Here is a 24,317-nt window from a genome sequence, read left to right on the forward strand (position 1 = left end):
GAGAGTATAGAGGAAGAAAATGGGTATCATGGGCCCTCTTCCATTTGAAGGGAGGAGGAGGGGAATGAGGAGGAGGAAGAGACAGTGAGTGCTTAGATGGTAGGAGAACCATTAACTGCGAAAAGAATATCAAGAAAGGGTGGGGGGCAGGTTTCGGCAATGTTCAATGCTGTGCAGGAGGTCTAGGTAGAGGACTAAAACGAGGATACTGGAATCCTCAGTTAAGATATCATTGGTTACCTTTTAACAAAGCAGTTTCAGTAGAATGGTGGGGACAGGAGCCAAATAGCAAGAGTTTCAGAGCAGATGGTAAGAAAATAGTCATTGAGTAGAGACCCAGGGGTGAGCTGGAAATAGCTTGATCTCCCTTGAGTCTATTGTTAAATTTTTGGTGTGTGCTTTAATACCTTGGAAATAGGCAAACACCACAAATCAGGGCTTGACTTATTTTTTTATTGATTGTCTGGACTTTAAGAAAGTGTTGGAGAAAATGTAAATGAATATCATGTAATAACGAGTAGGCTATTATAAATGTGAATGTTGAAAACTATCTTTACATGTAAAGAAAAAAGAAAAAAGAGAAAAATAAATGAGTAGACTAGTGTGATCAAAATGCAGAGTGCAATAAGGAGAAGAAAGTATGGGTACTCAGGCAAGATCCAGATAGTAAAGAGTTTTAAATGACAAACAGAGGAGTTTATATTTGATTTTAGAGGTAATAGAGAACCATTATAGTTTATTGGGGAGAAGCATGAGGCAGAGAGTCTGACACAGTCAGAACTGCACTTTAGGAAAAAAAATAATAGCTAGCATTTATATGGCTCTTTTAGGTTTGCAAATCATTGTACATATGTTATCTCATTTTAGATATTATAATCATGAAGATTTGGCGGTGTCTTCCTCTTTCTCCTTCTCACGCTACTACTACAACTGCGAGTACTATATAAATTTCAACTGCTATAATGATAATAATAGCAGTTGGTATTTATATATACTACTTGCATTTTATGTATAGTTATCTTCAGATGTGGCTTTTTGGTGACCAAGTATATCAAACATCTCAGATACTGTTTTTAACAGATTACTCTTTATTTTCTTTTCTACCATATACAATTAGCTATGGATGGTTAATTAAGTAATATGTTTCTCTTCTCTTTCTTCTTCCCCACTCCCCCCACCATGTTTAACATCTCCCTACTTCCTTTTGAATATTCCCAAAGACCGAAGAAATGTTCTAAGATTCATATTTTACTTTCAGTTGCTATTTTTAAAAACTCTGAGATATACCTTTTGGGACTTCGTATTTAATTTCTCCTCCTGGAACAGATAGATATAGCATAGCTCTGTCTGTATAATTCCCTCTTTTATATATTTCTGGGGATTGGAGGGAAATAATCTAAATAATTTGAAACTCTAGATTTAGGAAAATAAATTAGACTATTGCTTATTACGATTTAGTAAAAATGAAAATGATGAAGTATATTTTTAAAGAACCAAATGAACTAATCATTGTAGACTTTATCCAATGTAAAATATAGATTCTTCTCAGTGGGCTTATAGTTCTATCTCTTTCCTTAATTAGCTTGGAATTCACCTTGAGACTCATCTCTAAAATTGTTGAATTCTTATTAATATGTGGTTTAAAGAACCCTGTCTATGAGACTAGTGTAAGGAAGCTGTATATAGCTAGGGAAGGTGCTAAGACATCATTAGCTTATATAAAAATTTGTTTAGTATTTAGGCCAATTCCATAACAAAGAATTTGATAGATACCGAATTTTTCAAAAAAATTTTAAAACATTTTTATTGAAGGTTTTGAGTTCCAAATTCTATTCCTCCCTCCCTCTTTCCTCTCCCCCTTCCTTTAGACAGTAAGCAATCAGATATAGGTTATACATGTGCAGTTATGTAAAATATTTCTATATCAATCATTTTGTACAAGAAGGCTCAAATAAAAAAAAGAAAGTAAAAAATATGCTTCAGTCTGTATTAAATCAATTAGATGCCAAGTTTTCAGGAGAATTAGTGTAGGCTGAAAATGATTATATTTCAAGGACTTAGTACCATCACAGAAAAGGAAAGTTACCTATGGTAAGGTATGTAAATTATGAAAAAATACAAATTTGTAATAATGTAAACAGTGGGTAACAGACATTGCTTTTTTGAAAGATTATGCAGTTTTGGATTTTTTTTTGTAATTTACATTCCAACTATCAGCAAAATATTGTTTACCTACAAAGTTGTTAAGCACTACAGAAATAGCTGCTGAAAATAACTTAGAGCTGGTGAGAAGAAAGCAGGCATTGCTATCCTTTCTCAGTTAAAGAAAGGGGGGAGGGACTGTTTTGCCTTTTATATACACATACGTATATATGTATACATACATACAAAACCAAAAGATGAAAGGTTTAGATGAATTTACCAAGTTTCTAGTGATGGAGTGCATATTTCTCGTTTCAATAGAAGTGTCAAACCATAGTACACCTGTATGTACCTACTCAGATTAGTGCTGATAAACTCAACTGAAACATCTTTCTAAATACTACAGAAGTACTGTCTTCAGGCTCTCTCTTCCTCCAGTGTATATCACCATAAGAATCATGTACCCCAAAACCTTCCAGTCCTTCTTTTGGGAATTCTACTATGATTCCATAATTACCTTGTTCATCTAATTGATAAAGGTTTTTAAATCCTTATTTCCCTCCTGTTGGATTTAGTCCAACAAAAATATCCTTTTTAATCCTTTCTGCAGAGCCATGACCTGAACCTTCCTTTTTTCAAAATTCTATTTCATTTCATTTTTTCCATAGAACTCTCCAGATTAGTTCTAAATTAATATAGATCATCTTTTTTTAAAAAGAATATATAGCACCCTACAGAAATGTCATAGACATCTTTGTCTTCCTACCCATCTTTGACTTTACTTATCCCATTACTTAATATAATATTTCTATATCTTTATCTATTGAATGATTTCTACCTTTTACCATTTTTTCCCTTTGTACCCCAAAGAGGGGATTATAGATATATAAATAACAGGCAGAAAAGTTTGTCAAATTGATATTAATGTGAAATAATTTTGAAAAGTATATTTTAATCCTTAAATTGATCTGTAATCATATTTATGTTGGAATTCCCTTCAGCAAATCTTCCATGCCTGTCCATCCTATGAAGTTCTTATGTGTTCTCTCATAGGCTCACCTTAGGTTCTCAATAGTGGGCCTTCTTTGAGTGACCAGTGAAACATCTGGGCTTTCCTTTGGTTATCCCTTGCTGTGACCATGTCTGACCTATTGTGTAGGTCTAGTCATGTCATACCCCTACTCAGTAAACTCCAGTGGCTCCCTATAATCTCCAGGACCAAATATAAATGGTGTTTAAATACTCTTTGGTGTGTAAAGCTCTTCATAGCTGCCTCCTCAACTTTCAGACTTTTTTACACCTTATACTGCCCCACCCCCACATACTCTGTGATCTAGTGACATTGGCTTCCTTGCTATTTCCCAACGAAGACATTCTATCTCCCAACTTCAGTGGATTTCCTCAATAACTGGGATTCTCTTTTTCCTCATCTTGACTTCCTTGACTTACTTTAGGTCTCAGCTAAATTCCCATCTTCTACTGGAAGCCTTTCCTAATCCCTCTTAATTTTAGTGCCTTACCTCTGTTGACCATCTCTAATTTATCATATAGATAGCTTGTTTGTATGTAGTTGTTTGCATGTTGTCTCTCCCATTGTACTATGAATTCTTTGAGGTTAGAGACTTGTCTTTTGCCTTTCTTTGTATCTCCAGCACTTATCACCATTCCTGATACATAGAAGATATTTGATAACTATTAATTGGCTGATCATCCATTTTCTTTCCAGAGCACATATTTCTCTAATGTCATCCTTTATGCCATTATTCCTTTGTAATTTCTTCTTCGTAATAATGTAATCTGCGTCCAACTGCCATTTTTCTTTCCTTTGGGTAATCACCCTTTGGATCATCCTCAACTTCAGTTCTTTGGAGACTATAGAGTTCTCTGACTTAGAACCATACACAATTATCAGAAAAATATGGCCTTTCCTCCCACTGGGATATTGCAGCATCTCGTAAATAAAATCTATCGTTATTCAAAAGAAGTGGCTTAAACTCTCCAAATAGGAAAAACCAACAATTTCTATTGTCCTGGAGCATCCATTTAAAATTGCAGTGCATTATATATGCTTTAGCACTTCAGCAATACATTAAAATCTTCATTGTGAAAAAGTAAGGAGGGCTTACTTATTTTTTTTTCCATTTATTCCACTTTTGGAAGTTATATGCAAGTGATATCTTCATATCAGAAAGTTATTTTAAAAATAAAAGCATTAGGGGCAGCTAGGTGATGCATTGAGTAGAGCTCTGGCCCTGGAGTCAGGAGGACCTGAGTTCAAATCTAGCCTCAGGCACTTGACACATACTAGCTGTGTGACCTTGGGCAAGTCACTTAACCCCAATTGCCCTGCCCAAAAAACCAAAAAAAAAAAGCATCAAGTTTAAGTCAAATCTGAACAGTGAAAACTATCTACAAATACTCAAAAGTTATTCTGAATATCCATTTCTTTTCAGATAATGGAGTATTAATTTGTATGTATTTTTTTCATTTAATTTTAGAAGTTAATTTTTATAGCAATATCTTAGAGATAATTTTTATAATGAAACAAAAATCAAAATGTAATTCCTCAGAACAGTTAAGCAAAATAACGAAGATTGTAAAAAATTTTACATATGATTGAATACTTATTTTTGTACATTTCATTAAAATAAAAGGAATCTGTGTACTTACACTTTAACAAAGTAATATTCCCTTTGTCCATTGCATTTAACCTAAGGTTTGTCACCATTTAATGTTATTTTCATTTACTTAAGCATTGCCAGTATATTTTTCAAACTATTTAGTTTATTTTGCATAACTTTATATAAATATTGTTATATTTATTTAAATGTATCATATTTTCCATTGCTTATGATATAATAATATTCCATGGTATTCACACGCCACAATTTAAGCAGCCATTCCCCATTCACTGGGCATGTATTTCTTTACAACTTTTTGCTATTGCCAATAATATTGCTTATTTTTGCATAGATAGATCTTGTCTTCCTGGTAATTTCCTCCTTGATATAAGAACCTCTTAGTAGGATAGCCGAGTTAAAGGACATACACATTTTTAAGAATTTTTAGGTATAATTCCATGTTGCTTTCCAAAATGGACCAATTCATAGCTTCATGAGGAGCAAATTAACACCTGTATTGCATTTTACCATATTTTCTTATCTTTGCCCAGTTGAGGGCATAAAGTGATAAACTACCACAGAATTTTAATTTTTATCTCTTTAATTAGTAATGATTTCCATCTCCTTTTCAAATAGTTGCTAAGAGTTGGTATTTCTTTTTCTGGAAACCGCTGTTTGTAAATTTGGAAACTTATCTATTGTGAAATAGCTCTTAATCTTTATAAACTTGCATCATGTAGATTTTGGAAGTTTTTTTTTACCATCAATGTTTAATACAAAGGCCATCTATACGTATATGTATAAAATATTGTGTAGACACACATTATGAGATGTAGCTTTTCTTATTCTAGATGCGAGGGAAGAGAAGGGAATTAGGACAAAAAATGAATTTGAATCAATACTGGAAAGAGGGATGCTATCAGGACATAGCTGCTGGAGAAGACAGAATATATTTCAGACTCAGCTAGCAGAAGAGCAATTCCAGAGATAATCTTCAGGCTTTGACAGGAGAAAGAACAATGAGGATCCTACATGAGACACCTTCCAAAACTTCCATCCAGGTTATACCAGCCTCTCCTCACTTTAACTAATGTGAAAGAATGCCTCCTCCTCACTCAATGGAGCTACTCATAGGAGTTTTAGAAGAAGGGCTAAAGGGGGTGTTATTTAGGTCAGTGTGATTGGTTTAATACCTCTGATGTCACAGGCAAGGAGCAGCCAATTAGTGAAGTTGCTAAGGGCATGTACTCGTCTAACATGGAGGCTTCCAAAAGAGTTTCCAGAAAGGGAAAGGGTATCAGGCAATTAAAGGAGCATTTTTAGAGCAGTGAGAACCTTGGGTTTTGTCTTTCTTATAGAAAGAGGAGGTTCCCTGGGCTTCCACACTTGTTCCCATAAAATATATTCATGGAGCATAAAGAGATTGCATTCTTCCTTATTTCAAGAATTTGTGTTAAGAGTGTTCTTGGGAAGGCTTATGTTATAAATTCTTCATCATTAGAAAATGGCACTTTGGCAGCTATTAATTTGGCCAATGGGTTATCCTCATGGCTCCCCTTCCTAGCTAGTATCTTCTCCCTTCCCACCCAGCCTTTCTTCTAGAACTCCATTATCTATAATTTCCTGTGTCTAGACTTTGAGATTATCAGCCAACTGGCATAGGCCTATGAGAAGTAAGAGGTGGGAAACCAGTCAGATGTATCAGAATAGGATCTTAAATTTCCCTATTATACACCTGGCTCTCTTCAACTTCCTTGAGCTAGAGTAAAGATGGACCTTTAGAATCTCATCCATCACATTTCCAAAAGCTAGTTAAGTCACATAGTCTTACCTTAAATATGATAGGTTTAAAACGGCATGTTGCTTTCAGCATGGCTCATCTGGTTCTTCTGAGGAACCCATTTAAACCCTAACAATGGAACTTAATAGGCACACTTAGTCACAGTTTTCTACTGGTTCCTAGTGTTTGACCTTTCCAGACATAAGCAGCATTTTAAGAATGCATATAAAAATACTTACTTGATTGAAATGGAAATTCTCATATAGTCCCTGAAAAAGCAAGGCAGTGCCATGCATTCATTATTGGTTCAAACTTTTGTCTTGGGAGTATGACTCTGAACTTCCCCCTGTCTGTAGTATCAGAGAAGGTGCAGAAAATCCTCTTAACACACAGAACTGCACCAAAACAGCAAACAAACACAGGAATTGATGTGGTTAAGAAAGCTGACAGAATATTACAACCCCTACTACCTGAGATGAAAATGTACTGTTATAGTTAATGTAGGTTTTCTAGATTGAGCTCTAACTCTCTCATGGGGGCCCCAGGATCGAACTCCTGCTCTAGGGGGAAAATATGTGAAGAAAATCTTATATTTCTTCTTTCAATGTGGAGGGGCAAGGGAATAAATATTCAAGAAATTCAAGTTCAGATTTCTAGCAATTTCAATCCCCTGGATTATAGCTGCAAAGCTGGAAGTAAAGGACAAGACTTCTTAGCAGCAGACAAAAACAGCTACACAGGCCCTCTTTTTTTCAGACTCATTCTCTCTGTCTCTGTCTCTCTCTCTCTCTTTCCCTCTCCCTCCCTCCCTCCTTTCTTCCCCACCCCCGTCTCCCTCACGTCTTGACTCTGTGTCCAATTATGTGTCCCCTGTCCTCTCTCACCCCTCCTCCAAGTGTTCTCTTTTCCCATGCCAAGACAAATGGGGGCTCAGAAGTGTTGCTGTCATATATCTCACATTTGCCAGGGCTTTGGCATCACTCTCTCCTAATACTAGAATTGCTGCATGGAGAGATTGGCATTAGGTGTCTGCACATATTCGTTCTTACCAGCTGGACGCAAGCTGGGTGGCTTTTTTTGTGCACTGCCCAATTCTTGATTCTCCTCCTAACTCCCTAAAAGTTCACTGGAAGGAGCAACTCAAAACCTCTTTAAAGCTGCTGGACGAGCTTCTCAGATTTTTCAGGGATCTTTACTGGAACATAACCCAACTCCTTTCATGCTGATGTTTCCTCTGTTTCCATGAAGTACCATCCTCTCTCTCAATTTACTCTCTCATTCACAGTAACTCTAACTGGTCACTGCAAGCACAACATTGGCATGCTGACCACAGTCTACTCCACAGTTCTCACTAGTGCCCTTACTCCATTGTTGAGAAAATATGAAGGTCATCGAGCCAGTCTGGGCTCTCATTTACAAAGATAAGCAACTGTGAATCCTCTTTGCCTCAGGTATATAGCTACTACTTCCTCAGAGTCTATCATTTCTGCATTACTCAGCTGACAATTCTGGAAGTCTCCCTCCTGTGAGAACTTATTACGTTAAAATTGTGTGTAAAATAAGGTTAATTATATAATAAGTTTAGGTAGAAGTTGTTTTCCCTCATGGCAATTTAATTTCTTCCTAAGTTATAGGCAGGACATTAAGACACACTAAAAGATAGGTAGATGATTCCTGGTAATGCTATAGAAATTGATACTGAGAAAAGGGGTGACAACATTCTGAGGCCAGTCAGTATCAAAGCAAACAGCCTCTTTGCCTCAGTATAGTACTCAGTTACCAAGAAAAAAATAAATTATATTCAGTATACTTTAACAAGGTAAAGAAGCAGGTGGTATATTTTTGGAAAATGACTTAAAATAAAAATTTATGACTTGCCTTTTAAATTTCAGTTGTTTGTAAAATTAAGTTATTTGAAAATTCACCATATAATAGCATCGAAATGAAGCATTATTATAATTAGTTTTATATATGACAAACAATATATTGGATTTGAGAATTAGTTTGTGGCCCTGTTTAAAATATTCAAACCTTATCATTTACATTGTGTGTGCCTTGATTATTCTTTGTAAATCAAATTTTTTTTGCATTTCTGGAATATAATAAATTTTCGTGTCTACATTTCACAGTATGGAGCTGGTTCCAGGCCAACAAACAGTCAAAAGTATTGATAGATCTAATTGGAACATTTCGTCTTGCTTAAATTTAGCCTTGATAAAAAAAAAGGCAAACAGAACTATAATTTATGACTCTAGAAATTATCTATCTAATTAAATATTAGGATTATTAAGTCTGTTACATATACTTTGGCTTGTTTCACTTTGCTTATAGAAAATTGCATTTCCTGACTCACACTGGGTTATAGACATCTTGAGGCCAGTGACCTAGACTTCTGCTTTCTTCTGGCTTCTCATGGCTCATAATCTTATTTTCCACATAGAGAAATGGATGTTGTTAACTGACTCAATTTTAATTTTTTTTACTTCCTCCTTGCTTTTGCTTTTTTTTTTTTAACTTTTATTTCTTTCTTTCCAGTGTACCAATGTCCTATACTAGCTTTTGTAATTAATGTGATATACCCAGGAAATACTTCTGTTTCTATTTATCAGTCATGTGCCTTACTTTCAGAAGGACATTTTGACCTTTAGAATTATTAGACCAAAGCATTATTCACTCCTCAGATTTTCTGACTTTTTCTGACATTCCTTATAGCTAGTCTAATTATAATTTAAAATGAGGCTAACTACTCTTCCTTTTACTTATGGCGGAGAGTGAGGGCAGGTGGCTGAGGGGAGTCGGTTGACCCCTTTTCTCTGACTCCCTTGCCCTATCTAAGGACAGCCTCACCTCTTAGTTCTTTCAACCTTGATCCCTCGAAGGATAGTACTCTTCCTCCCCCCTCCCCCCCATACCCCCTACTCCACTCCTTCACCACCCATCCCTGGCAACCCCTTCCTGGTGACTTGCCACCATGGCAACTCCTCCTCTGTTAGAGACAACCAGACGTGGTCATATATGAGAATATAGCTTATGTTCCTTCATAAATCATCTGGCAGGTTGAATACTCTCAATCCGCCCAGTCTCCTCCCCTTCCCCCTCCCCCCAGCTCCCAGCGTTTTGATCTTAGTCCTTGCTGAATGTTTGACACACTTGACATTGTAAGGTTTTAACACTCTTTGGCAATAGAGAACTGTTCTGGTGATAACTGAAAAAGTGTGTGTGTGTGTGTGTGTGTGTATGTGTGAACCTTTAGTTCCTAGGTCGTTTGAAAATACGCTTGACAAAAATCCTCCTCTTTATGCTATTTGCCTGCTGTGAATCAGCAGGCTGTACAAGAGAACTTTGATTGCTTGCTAGAATGGATGGTATCAGTCTTGTTTTGTTTTGTTTTTTCTTTTTCTTTTTCTTCAGGATGCTTCAAGATGAAACGCCACAGGCATCTAAGCAGCAGTGACAGTTCAGACAATGAGAGTAAGTAGTATGTACTAGCAATCTCATGATCTATCCCCCTCTTGTGGGTTTCCTCCTGTGGTTTGAGGGCAAACAGTTTCACCTCCCTCTATAATTAAAAAAAAGGGGGAGAGGGAGATCGCAGTTCAGTGTCTTTGACTCTTGGTTTAGTCTAAATTTTAATTCTTTTAAAGGGAGGTAAATGGAAAAACAGATTTTGTACTTTCTAAAAATCATACAAATTGTATAGCCGTTTCACATTTCTTCACTACAGACAGTAAGCAAAGCCTCGTAAAGTTTAATAGAAGTGTTTGTAAAGGAAAAGCCAGGCTTGGGAATTTTAGGCTCTAAATTCCAATTCCAGCCTAGCCATTTTAGCGTGGGACCTTAGGCAAGTCTTCACATGTTAAATGACCAAAGCCAGATTCGTTTTACCTCTTGGATGTAAGGAATAATCATTCTCACCCATTTGTGGGAAAGTTAGTGTTTCAAAAATGCTAAACATTTCTTTTTTTTTTTAAAGCTAATTGTCAGAGATTTGCCTTTTGATAAATTGCTAAGAGTATAATCCTCCTTGCCAGGTTCCCTGCTTAACAGTTTCAGTTTTTTCCAGTTCTTCAGGATGCTATTTATGTAGGTGTAACTTGAATTGTGCTGTTCCTAAATATTATGTAACTCAAACTGTTGTGAAAATCAATGCTGAAAACCAAATATGTTAAATAAATAAATTGCATTTAAAAAAAAAAAGTATACCCTGTTTTTCAGGCTCAAAAAATACCAATCTTTTATAAAGGCTGGGAGGTCATCTGCTAATGCTATATTAACCTCTATTAAAAAAATCTGCTGAGTGACATACAACTTATAATATCTCCTGGGTAAGATAGCAGGTTTATATTCTTTTTGGATGATATTTTTAATAGTAGTTTATGACTAACACTGTGTTTTATACTTTACACAGGTCCTTCCACTTCTTTTTCTTCCTGCTCAAAATATAGGAGCAAGTCAAAAACTCCAGCAAAGGAACAAAAGAAACCTGCTGAGGTGAGATAAATTCATCTTGAGTGTACCCTGTGATAAGATCAGGGTTTTGGTTTTGGTTTTGTTTTGTTTTTTTTTTTGATGCTTTTTTTCCTTCTCTGAAGTCCTACAGAGTAAAGTATGTGCTAATGGAGAACAGTGTGATTGTATCTCTACTCATAAGTTATAATCATTGTACCTAGATAGGATCATAGCTTTAGAAATAGAAGGGACCTTTAAGGGCATCATTTTGCAGATGAGGTGGTAGAAACTCAGAGAAGGTAAAGTCACACAAGGTAGTTAGAGCAGAGCAGGAATTAAAACCCAGGTCCTCTAAATCTGGGGCTAGTATTTTTTCCATTGTACCACATTGTCTCATGTTTTAAAGGAAGATTATTACTCCCTAAGGGTGAAGTAAAATTGGGATCCTCACAATCTGGGGGGCCATTTGGGGTTCTTTGTTTTAATGACTGTCATGGAACCACATACAGTGTTTGGCTTGGTGGTATTTACCTTGGTAAATTAGCTGATAGGGTCCTCAGGATCTATCTAGTCTAGCATCCTCACACCAAGGCCAAGGAAGGTTAAATGACTTGTCCATGGTCATGTTGGTAATTAGCATAAGAGGTAGAATTTCAACCAAGATCCTTTGACTCCAAAGAGTACATTTTCCCGCTGTACCAGGATGACTCTCCCAAACATGATCCATTACTACCTGAATTTCTTGCATCACAGTTTAACTGGCTGAAGATTTCCCTGGTTGAAGATGAAGTGTTCCTGCCAGTAGCAGGGCAAGAGACTGCATATTTTTGCAATCTAATTATCCCTGATTCTAAGCATCCCCAAGATCCCCTCAGGTTTGGGGCTGCTGGTTTGTAGCCCCTAAATTGAATTCTTGGCCCCATTAAACACTTAGAAATAAGGAATAATTTCCTGAGATACTCAGGACTTCTAACATTCTGAGACTTGGCTGACTAGTCATTCTAATATCTAATATATGCTACTACTCCCCAAGCAGACCTTTGGAAATGTTGAGGCAACATATCATACAGCCAGTAAATTCTCTAAGCTTTGTGTTGAAGAATTACATTCTTTATTATTGGAAATCAATTCTTTGAGATTAAGAACTAGGTCTGACTTTTCTTCGATTTCCTCTATATTATTTAACATACTGCTAGGTATGCCGTATACATTCAATAAATTATTATTTGACTTAGAAACATGATCATCTATAATATATTAGCCTGCTTGACAGAATAATTTTTGTAAGAATTTTCCTTATATAAATTCATTAATAAACACTTATTAAATTCCTGCTGTGATAATAGCCCTTGGGGATACAAAGACAAAGCCCCTGCCCTCAAAAAGGTTGCATTTTACTGAATAAAATGTAACAAATGTTAGTATAATCTTAGGATTGAATCCCAATCATGATTTCCCCCCCATTTTTGTGAGGAAAATGCTTTATAAACTTGAGGCAGTATATACATGTGAATTGTTACTAGTCATTAAATAGCATTAAATGTATATTCTTGGGGGCAATAGTCCATTATATTAACTTCCTTTACCAATTAACTCCTGAGTGGCTGGGGAAATGAAATATATTTTCTGAATTCATAAAGTAGGGCAGAGACCCTTTCCTCATTTTTCTTAGAGGATTCTAAAAATATACTTCTTCCCCCTCTTAGAATCCTTTGAAAGTAACTGATATTATCATTTCCTTTTACTTTCAAGAAACGATGCTGAATTGGAAAAGAAATATAACTAAAACATCTCATTTTCTACTCTATGTTATTTCTAAAGGTTCAAAGATTGGTGGATGGTACTGTATATTTAAATTTTTTTTTGCATTTGTATTATCTGACATGTTTCTATTATCTCAGGTGCTTATGTGGTTGAACAGTATGGGAATACAGTACCTTTTTATTATACTCTGTAATGAGGAAAAGGAATAATAGAAAACAAAATAACCTGTGCATGCCCTTACTGTATGGGAACCCTAAATAAAGGCCCTCCACTTCTTCACCCTGCTAGCTACAACCTTAGATTTTATAAGAAGAAGTCCTGTTTCAGCCATATTTGATCCATGATAGTCCTTATGACAGGGGCTCCTCACACAGTGACTTAAATTTGACTGGGCTTTTGGAGTATCGTAGATTCCTTCTCATAGTGGATCAGCATGGAAACTTTCACCTATTTCATTTTTCTGAGCGAGGTCAGTTGCCCCTCTTTAGGCAATTTGGTGGCCCCTAGGTCCGTGGGGCCCACCATATTGCTGCCAGACAATGCAAACAGATACATAGTCCACTTTAGTCCTGTTGCAGCTCAGAACACCTAAAGTCAAACACTGTACCAGCCTCTGCCTTCCTAGCAGCAAGGACTACTGGCTTTTGCCAGGCTTGGTTCCATCTAGCCAGCCATCTCTAAAGATGTTAAGCACTTGTATAGCAATTTTTGTTAATTTAGAGTCCTAGCAGGAATTCAGATGAGTCTTTCTCCTTTTCTCTGTCTCTTGTCATCATTCAGACAAGAAAGTCATCTCTTAGGTGATGTCAGACTGTTTAGTAGAGGTTCTGACGTCAGGAAAATATTTTCCCCAGAGGCTTTGGAAATCTATGAAATTCAGCTTTGCTGTAGACTCTCTTTTAAAGTTGGCAATTGCAAAAGCTCCTAGTCACAAATTACTCTTTTAGGCCCCTTCCTTTGTCCTCAGCCCCCTCTCCACATGCTTATCTCTTTCTTTTCTGAAGTCCCCTTTTGGTGTCTCCTGAGTTCTTTTTTATCCCCACTTCTCCCATTTGTGGATCTCCCCTAGTTATAGTTTGTTCTACAATCTGTAGCCCTCAGGAATTCTGATAAGAAGACTCTCTGACAATGAATGGAATCTGAATCCTGTGCCAAACTTGCGATAACCTTCCTGGTTACTTTTTTGCCTCACCCAGCTAAGAGGTAGAAATCTTGTGTTTTTGGAGGTGCTGAAGAGGAATGCTGATATGATCCAGGACCTTCTTGACCCTTCCTTCCTTACTGAAGCCAATTTTACATTCTAGTTTTATCCCTCTTTATGAAGAATGTCACAGAACTTTACTAGAAAGAGAGAAATTGTATATGCTGTGGTGATATTACAATCAGCCCATTGTTCCTCACTTAGTCTCCAGTCAGACAACTGAGTGTCTGCTTTAGTGTTTTGTCTTTAGGGGTGACAGCCGCAGTGATAGCAAATCTCCTGAGAATGAAACTCATGTATATGAATTACTTTTTTTTAAGTTCATAAATTGGGAGAAACAGCATTAGTAGTTGCTTGACAGAAATAATTTTATTACGAAGTTTCTCTTTGCTCCTCCCGCTTCAGTTGAAGGTAAAATTGTTGCTACTCTAGGGAAAGAAGTAAAGACTTTGAAGTGTATCTTTAAATCCTAGCCTTTTCTTTGCCTGGAAGATAATGTTGGAGGAGAGCTGCCTTCCCCTATCCAGTCTTCCTCTAGTATCCTAATGAGGAAAATATGTTAACCACTCATTTTTACCTCTTGAGGGTTTACATTTAAATAGAAACTTATTTATACTAAAGAGTTACCTCAATCAAAATAATCTTTTTAAAAGCTTTTCCGCTTTGAATATGGGAAAAATAAATGCCTCATATAAGTCATCTTCCTCTCTACCACTCTTGCTAACTGAGCACTTATCAGGTCTCTTTTCTCTGCATTTCATTATTTTAGAGCTAGAAGAGACCTTTAGTGTACATTATAATGTGCTCTCTTTTGGGGTTTTGGCAATTTTTCATCATCCTAAGTCTCCAAATTCGGGATCAGTGATAGTTTTTTTTTCAGGGATTTTATAAGTAGGATTCATGGTTTTAGTAGAGTTTAGGTGGTTTGGGTTTCTAACTCTGGAATTCCATAATTCTTTAGTTTAACTGAGGGAAGGAACAGAAGGACTGCCAGGTCCAATGGAAATTAGTATGAAAGGTTCCTCGCATGAAGCGTATTCTGCTAGGCATTGGGAAATATATAAAAGTTTAGATAAGACATGTTCCCTACCTTCATTGAATTAAATTGTAGTGCAGTAGGGAGGTGTAACACAAACACAGCTACAATACATATTATAAGGTAAGTGCATTAGAAAATTAAAAATAAAATGCCAAGTGAAATAAGGGGGAAGAATTGTGTGTGTATGAGAAAGACAGAGACACAAAAAGACAGAGAAAGACACAGAGACTGAGAGACTATCGTTTCCCTAGATCTGCTATTGTTGCCCTAGTAATCTCTTAATCCTGAGTATCTCCCATTATCTGCCTCTTTCTTTCCCTGTTTCTTCCTATTGTGTAGAATAATGCTGAGGAAATCACAAAACTATGTTGCCCAGATTCACTATATATTATTGGATCTAAACTCACCTAGGCCCTAATGGCCGCATGGCTATCCTTTTATTAACCTCTTATCAATACTATCACATTCCTTATAATATATGTTTTAGATTTTCTCCTCTCTGTTGAAATCCCAAAGCATGTCCTGATTTTTACTCTCGCCAGATGATTGGGCAAACCACTTTACTCAGACAGTTGAGCTCACAGAACTTGAATCCCTTAGCTCAGTCTCCCTTTCCCTGTTAAGATAATTGACTACTGCAAAAACAAACAAAACAAAAAAGCAATCTTCTGTGATAGCTGATTGATGGGGAGCTGACCCTATTAAGCTTCATTTCTGCCTTTAGAGGGCCACTCTGGTAAACACCTTCATTTTAAGATATTCTGGGAAATGGGGAGGGAACAGGTATTTTCCCAAAAGCAACTGCAACCGGTGTAGGCTTCCATGATGAGTTGGGTGGAGCTCCAGAATGAAGGAAACAAATGTATAATTTGTTGAGAAGAACCAAATTCCATCCTCAGATGCTTACTAGCTGACTCCGGATAATTCACATAACCTACCTGTGCCCCATTTTCTTCAACTATAAAATAAGGATGTTCTTATATAATACAGTAACAGCAATTTTGTGTGATGACCAACTTCGATAGACTTAGCTCTTCTCAGCAATGCAATGATCTAAGACAATTCCAAAAGACTCATGATAGAAAATGCTGTCCACATCCAAAGGAAGAACTGTGGAGTCTGAATGCTGATCAAAGCATACCATTTTCTTTTTTGTTTTGTTTTTTCTTTCTTGTGCTTTTCCCCTTTTGTTCTTATTTTTCTTTCACAACATGACTAATGTGGAAATATGTTTAATATGATTGTACATGTATAGCCTATATCAGATTGCATGTTGTCTTGGAGAGGGGGAAGGAAAGAGAGGGAATAAAAATTTAGAACTCAAAATCTTATAAAAGTGAATGCTGAAAACTAAAAATAAATTTAATTTTAAAAAATAAAATAAGAATATTGAACTTACTAGTCTCAGGGTTCTTTCAATTCTGAATCTGATCCTATGGTCCTATGATTTTCTGTAACTCTACAGAGAACTAAGATGTATTTTTGCCACTTAATTGAATTTACTGTCCAGACAGGTAGGTGGCACAGTGGATAGAGCACTGGCCCTGGAGTCAGGGGCACCTGAGTTCAAATCTGGTCTCAGATACTTACTAGCTGTGTGACCCTGGACAAATCACTTAACCCTGATTGCCTTAAAGAACAAAAAAAAGAGTTTACTGTCCATGGATTTATAATTACTAGGACATTATTGATGATAATAGTTGCATAGAAGAGAGTGAATAGTGCTGGCTGTGGAGTTAGAAAGTCCTGAATTCATATTCTACCTTTGATGCATACTGGCTTGTGTGATCATGGGCAAGTCTCGCAGTGCCCCTGAAAATAATTTTAAGGCTGTAAATTTCAGAAGGATGTTGACCTTATTTGCTAGAGGGAGTTTGCTCACACCCCCATCCCCCAGTGAAATCGTTATATTGAGTCATCAGATTTTAGAGCTGGAAGGTATCATAGAAATCATCTATTTAGGGGCAGCTAGGTGGTACAGTGAGTAGAGCACTGGCCCCGGATTCAGGAGAACCTGAGTTCAAATCTGGCATCAGACACTTGACACATGCTAGCTGTGTGACCTTCCGCAAGTCACTTAACCCCAATTGCCCTGCCCCACCAAAAAAACTGTAAAAAAAGAAATCATTTAATTAAGCCTCCTCATTTTGTAGATGAGGAGACTGAGAGGTGAATTGATTTGTCAAAAATCATACAACTAGCTGTATAAATGCTCTCTTCATGAGCAAGTCTAGGATCTTGGTCCCTTGAACCTCAATCAAGTTATATTTTTACTATACTAATAAAAATGTTTTTATGTTAAGCATTTGTTGGAAGTAGACAAGGGAGAGGCATTACAATGATTACAATATTCTCATGATATTTTGGGGCGAAGTGTAGGTCAAGACAAAGGAAATTAGGTTGGAAAGAATAGTCAGAAGCACTCTAATCATGCTTTAAAGTGGGGTAGTAGTAATTAAATCCACCAAAAGAAGAAGCTTCTAATTCCATTCAGGATCTGCTAATGAAACCAATAAAAAATACACGCACACCACGAAAAGAAGCGTGATCCTAGTGACCAGAGTACAGAGTTGTATTACTGACTTAGCCCAATGTGGCCTTGGGTTGAGTGAAGGAATGCCATGTGGTGTAGAAAGAGCATAATCTACAAGACTAGAGATCAAGTTTTGGTTTCTGCTCTTCAATTTCTCTTCAACACCATCCATATCTAGTCAATTGCTAAGTCTTATTGTTTCTACCTCCATAATATAGCTCGTGTTCATCATTTATTCACGGGGCCACTCCCCAAGTCCAAGCTCTTATCACCTCTCACTTAGACTATTACAGTAGTCTGTATTTTTGACTGATCTTGCTTCCAGTCTCTCCTCACTTTACTCCATCCTCCCCTTGGCTGCCAAAATAATCATCCCAAAGCACAAACCTGACCAAGACACTCTTACTGTTCCCCGCTACTCTACATCCTTTCCCCCAAGAGTTTTCTGTGGTTTCTTATTTCCTTTTGGATAAAATGTAAGTCCCAGTTTGGGCTTTAAATCACTTCACGATCTGCCTCCAGCGCTTCCAATCTTATTTCACTACACTCATGCTTCATACCTTGTACATTCCTTCAACACTGGCTTACTTGTTCTTCTTGAAAGTCACCATGCCATCTTTGTCCTCTATGCTTTTGCAGAAGCAATCTCTCATGCTTAGAATTTACTCCCTCCTCCTTTCTACCTCTAAGAATCCTTGGCTTCTTCAAAGTTCAGTCCAGGTATTCCCTTATGTAGAAATCCTTTTCATTTTTCCTCTCCTCAAATTAGCATATATTTCATTAGCTGTTTACATGCTATATTCCTCAGTAGAATCTAAGCTTCTTGAGGGCAGGGATTTATTTTTTTTTTGTCTAGCATAATGCTTTTCACATAGTAGGGCCTTAATAAATTATTGAATGAAATTGCCTAACCTTGGGGACATTACTTTCCCTTTCTGGGCCTCAATGTCTTTGGAAATTGAGGGAGTTGGAGGAGGAAACAAACATTTATTAAGTGTCTACTATGTGGCACGCACTGTGCTGAGTGCCTTACAAATATTATTTTCTCTAATCTCATCTGATCCATACATTAACCCTGGGAGGTAGATGCTATTATTAGGAAACTGAGACATAGGTCGAATGACTTCCCAGGGTTGCCATGCCAGGAATTGTCTGATGCCATATTTGAACACAGGTCTTCCTGACTCAGGGCCAAGCATTCTGTTCTAATTTCATAATGTCTGGGATCTCTTTTCTTTTTTTTTTCTAATTTAAATTTATTTATTTAACATATTTAGTTTTCAGCCTTGATTTTCACAATAGTTTGAATTACAAATTTTCTCCCCATTTCTACCCTCCCCCCCACTCCAAGATGGCATATAGTCTGGTTGCCCTGTTCCCCAGTCAGCCCTCCCCTCTATCACCCCTCTCCCCTCTCATCCCCTTTTCCCTTCCTTTCTTGTAGGGCAAGATCAATTTCTACACCCCATTGCCTGTGTATTGGGATCTCTTTTCTAAAATGCAGTGTAATCATAATTTATTATGATAATAATAAAGTCCTGTTTTCCCTGATCTCTTTTATCTTGTGTGTGTTGTGATACTGATTGGAAAGAACACATATAAAAGCTTCTATTTCTTTCTTGAAAGTGCTGTTACATCTAGGGTAGCTATGTGGTACAGTAGATAGAGCACGGGGATTGGAATCAGGAAGACTCATCTTCATGAATTCAAATCCATCCACTTATTAGCTACGTGACCCTGAGCAAATTGAGCAAATCACTTAACCCTATTTGCCTCAGCTCATCATCTGTAAAATGAGCTGAAGGAAATGACAAACTATTCCTCTATTTTTTCCAAGAAAACCCCAAAATGGGGTCACAGAGAGTCAGACGGTGACTGAAACAATTGAACAACAACAAAAAATGTTGCATTCGAGCAAAATGTTATTTACAATATCTCATTCTGCAAGATCCTGGATTTAAATAAAGCTAGAAGGGAACTTTGAGGCCAACATTATGGAACAGATAGACTGCTTAAAATCAAGGTCTGAGTTCAAATTTTGCCTCAAGCCTCTCAAATCAGTAATCTCAACTGTGAAATTAAAGGGTTGGTTTTGATGACTTCTAACTCTAAATTTATGACCCTATGATCTCCTGTTTCACAGATGAAAAAAAACCGAGGGCAGAGTGGTTAAGTATCTTAGCTCTTGGGTCAAAAGAGGTGGGATTTGAACCCAAGTCCTTTGACTCCAATGTTCCTTGTACCATATCGTGCTACCCTATTGAGATAAATTTCATTGCTGAAAACATTCCATTGAGATCTATAATTTCAGTGTTTGATATGATGAGATATAATGAGAAAGTAGATCTACCAGATGCTGAAATAGAAAAATCTTAGATTTGAATTTTTTAAGCAATTTAATAGTTCATCAGTAAAGTCATAAGGCATGCTGGTCAGAATTGCATATGACATAGACCTGGGTCAGGATCCAAAGACTATGAGCTAAAACAAAGGACCATGTCTATATAAGATGAACTATATTAGAGACAAAGGTACAAGTTCTTTGTTGTTGTTTCAGTCTCTCTGTGACCCCGTTTTTGGGGCAAAGATACTAGAATGGTTTGCCATTTCCTCCACCAGCTCATTTTACACATGAAGAAAATGAGGCAAACAAGGATTAAGTGACTTGCTCAGAGTCACACAGCTAGTAAGTTTCTGTGGTCAGATTTGAACTCAAGATGATGATTCTTCCTGATTCCAAGCCCAGTGCTCTAGCCACTGAACCATCTAGCTGTCTCCCCTCCCCCATCACTACTTCCTGCCTCCCACTGCTAAATATCTTTGAACCAGCCACAGTAGCAGAGCATATCACTTTTTAAGATAATGAGCAGTGGCCCCATTCAGTCCCCAGCCTTTCCCTCCCAAGAGACACATAGTAGTGAAATATTACTTTGAAATGGGTAGTATTGGGGAGGAAGCTATGGTTCATGGTAAAACAGTAAGAGGCCTCGTTTGGAGTTTACAGACCTGGGATTGAATCCTGACATTGTTATTGTGTGACCTTGGGTTAGTTGCTTTACTTGTCTGGGATTCTATGTCCTCCTCTGCAAAGTGAGGAGGTTGAGCCAAAATAATCTCTAAGATTCCTTCCAGCCATAACAATCTTTGAACATATTTTTTTTGCCTTTTTTTTTTTTTTTTTTTTTTTGCTTTTTGGCAGGGCAATTGGGGGTTAAGTGACTTGCCCAAGGTCACACAGCTAGTACATGTGTCAAGTGTCTGAGGTCGGATTTGAACTCAGGTCCTCCTGACTCCAGGGCTGGTGCTCTACTCACTGCGCCACCTAGCTGCCCCCTCTTTGAACATATTTTTGAAAAAAAATTGCTTCTTCTACCTCAAAACCCACACATTAAGTTCCCCTCAGATTAGCCATTGAAAAACCACTCAAGTGAGTTCCCCTTCTTTGCTTAGAAGTTCTATAGAGAACAAAAAAATTTTAAAACTTTAAAAACTCACTTTTCCTGGGAACCCTCTCCAACAATCTTAATTATCCTCAGCCTTGTTTTTAAAGGCGCCGACAGTCTAGCTCTGTTTTGCACTTCCAGATTTATTTCTTGTTGCTTCCCTTCCCATACTTTGTGTTCTATTAAACTGGCTTGCTTGTTCCCCCAAATTCTACGTCAGTACCACTTCTTTGCACAAAGCTGGTCCCATGCTTAGAGTGTATCATCTGTCCTTACCTGTTTCTCAGAATCCCTAAGTCCTTTCAAGATCATTTCAAATGCTACCACTCACAGAAGTCCTTTCATGAGCTGTAACAGTTGTTAGTGCCCCCCAATTTCTTTGTATTTATTTGATATAATTTTTCATTTGTTTAAATATTCTTTCTCCCAATAGACTGTAATCTCCTTGAAGACAGGACTGTGTCATTTTTGTCTTTGTATCCCTTTAGTATCATTCTTAAATGTAGTAGGCACTTAGTAAAGAGCTGTTGAGTTGCATTGAATCAAATCCTAAACAGATCCAAGAGCCAGAAAACAAAATCCTTTCAGCTACCATTGTGTTTATCACAAAGACTGTACACTGAGCTGAACCTATTTACTTTTACTTTACAAACAATTCTAGTGAATTTTATTATCTCATTCCTAGAATCACAGAGCATTAGAAGTAGTAAATCTGAAGGAATGAGAATGCTAGAGACAAACACAGTGAAAGCAGAGGGAAGGGGGAAAAATGTAAAGGAGACCTCCAAACTTAGAAAGCATGACAGTCTAAGGCTATTTATCAAGTAGCCTCACATAGCTCCATATTCCCTAAGGGCATCACTATATTATAGCATTATAGAAATTGATGTTCATGATGATGATCGTGAGCCATTAAGAAAAAGTTAAATTATCTTCAGTACACCTAATTTCAGAAGGCAGGGAAGCATGTAATGCATTTTAGAAAGGTTTGCATCAAAAATCATTAAAATTTTTACATTTTAGTGCTTAAATGAATGTTACATTTATTTGAAAATGAACTTCTGTGGAATACTTTATTCTTTGCTATGTCTTAAAGTCAGGAGACCTGGGTTTGAATCCTAACTCTGCAACTCAGTAGCTGTGTAATCTTTGACAAATTAATTCAGCCTCTGAGCGTATTTCTTCATTTATGAAATGGAAATAATAATCTTTGCAGCAGAGCCTCATAGATGAAATAAAATAATGTTTATAAAGCTCTTTATAATCATGAAACACAATATAAATAGAAGTTATTGTGATGACGAGATTATTACTATGAGATTATTGTGAGAAGTTATTGTCATTATTATTATGAGTTGTTCTTGGCACAAAAATCCTTTCTTCCATGCCTGGAATGCTCCCCCTCCTCATTTTCCCTCCACTGCCTGTCACCCTTTAATACAACTCAAATCCTATGTTCTACAGTAGACTTTTCCTAGTCCCTGTCACCTTCCTTTCCCCCACTCCCACTGCTAGAGTCTTTCCTCTGAGATTGCTTTCCATTCACACTGTATATATCTTGGATGCACATTTTTTTGCATACTGTCTCTTCCATTAGAATATGAGCCCTTTGTTGGCAGCAACTGTGTTTTTTACCTTTCTTTGTAACCCTAAGCACTTAGCACCATGCATAGTACATGCTCAGTGCTGATTAAATGCTTGTTGACTGTTGCCCAACTGACATGGCTAGACATATGATAATAGTGAAAACAACATAAAAATACCATAGGATTCAAATTTATTACAGTCACCAATCTTGCTCTGAGAGAAATATAGTTGCACTATTGGTGCAGAATGCTGATATCCAATCAGATGCTCATCTCTTTATTGGTTGGCTCAATTTTTTTTTTCTTGTAGAGGATGATTCAGTGAAGTTTTTGTGCTATATTAGGAAGTTACTGTAATGTTGTAAAAAGGCACAGATAAATATATTTGGGAAAAAGGAGAGCTCTTTTTGGACATTTTAGTGAACTAGCATGGGGAATGATTCATTATGGAAGATTTTTCTTAATAAAAACTCAAACTGCAATAAAGATAAATGTCCCCTTTAAAAAGAAAAAAGCATTGTTGCTTTCCTCATAGTTATTTTCTGCCTGGAGACATTCATTTTATAGTCAATTAGGTATTTTAAGCTTTAAGCTAATATGAATTGTAATTGCCCCTATTACATGGACAAGATAGGGTTCTCTTTTGTGCCACACAGGGAAATAAAAGTTTCATTCTAGCTCTAAGAAATATTGTAGAGATAAGGCTACCACTTCTTTGAGTAGCTGACCATCTAGGAAACAATTAGCAGAGTGGTCTGGGATGTATGTTACAGCTAAAAGATCCTGATTCAGCAAGAAGGGAAACTCTCTGAAGGGCATATTCATTTTGCTAGTCTGGCAGGTTAAGTATTGATGTTTTAATTGAATTCATAAAGAAACCTTCCCGGTTTTTGCTGATTTTCTAAGTGGCTAAGATGGCTCTTAGACTTCACTGATGCATATCTTTGGTACTGGGCATTAGCTTGTAAATCCCCTTTTGACTATATATGATCTTATAAGCAAAAAGGAACTTTCAGGGACTTTTGGGGGAAACTACAGATGTGTGCAAAAACAGACATAATTGGGTAACTTAAAAAAATCCTCAACTCAGTTACCTAGAAGGCTATGATTTCATTGTAGAAGTCCATGGCTCCCTATTCATAATCTCTAATTTGGGAACAGATGAAAACCTTTTTATTTGTGAAGTGTCTTCATTATTGTGGTCTGATTGAGACACTGTGAGCATTGAAAGAGCCTTTTGTTTATAGAACTCTGTGCATTCAGACTTCTAAGAGTTTTGGGTCTGATCCCACTGCCATTGATATCCAGGGTTCTTAATATGCAGGGGTTCTTAACCTTTAGTCCATGGACTTATTATTTTTCTTTAATATTTTGTCAGCTATATTTCATTATCACTGTTTTTCTTTGCAATTTATGTATTTTATTTTAATCACTTAAGGATGTTATTCCAGGAAGGGGTCCATAAGCTTTACCAGACTGCCAGAGGCATCCATGACACACAAAAAGGTTAAGAACCTCTTTCCTCGGGGGTAGTAAAAGTGTGTTCCTGTGGCCCCACAGAAAATCTTTGTTGTTATTTTTCAAATGTGACCTCAGACACTTATTGACTAGCTTTGTAATCCTGGGCAAGTTACTTATAACCTCTATTTGCCTCAATTTCCTTAAATGTAAAATAAGGATAGTAACAGCACCTACCTCCCAGTATTGTTGTGAGTATCAAATGAGATAATATTGTTAAATGCTTAGCACAGTGCCTGGC

At 36.9% G+C, this 24,317-nt stretch overlaps 1 protein-coding gene across 1 annotated transcript in view; it reads left to right on the forward strand.

Annotated features, from left to right (window-relative positions):
- Positions 1 to 24,317, forward strand: part of JADE3 (jade family PHD finger 3) — a 185,272-nt gene that overhangs the window by 102,709 nt on the left and 58,246 nt on the right. Inside the window, exons 4-5 of the mRNA XM_036746832.1 lie at positions 9,955 to 10,014; positions 10,952 to 11,034. Of these exons, the coding sequence (XP_036602727.1) occupies positions 9,966 to 10,014; positions 10,952 to 11,034 (132 nt within the window). The 5' untranslated portion in view covers positions 9,955 to 9,965. The remainder of the gene's footprint in view (positions 1 to 9,954; positions 10,015 to 10,951; positions 11,035 to 24,317) is intronic.

This window comes from Trichosurus vulpecula, chromosome 2 (genome assembly GCF_011100635.1).
Source record: "Trichosurus vulpecula isolate mTriVul1 chromosome 2, mTriVul1.pri, whole genome shotgun sequence".
NCBI lineage: Eukaryota > Metazoa > Chordata > Mammalia > Diprotodontia > Phalangeridae > Trichosurus > Trichosurus vulpecula.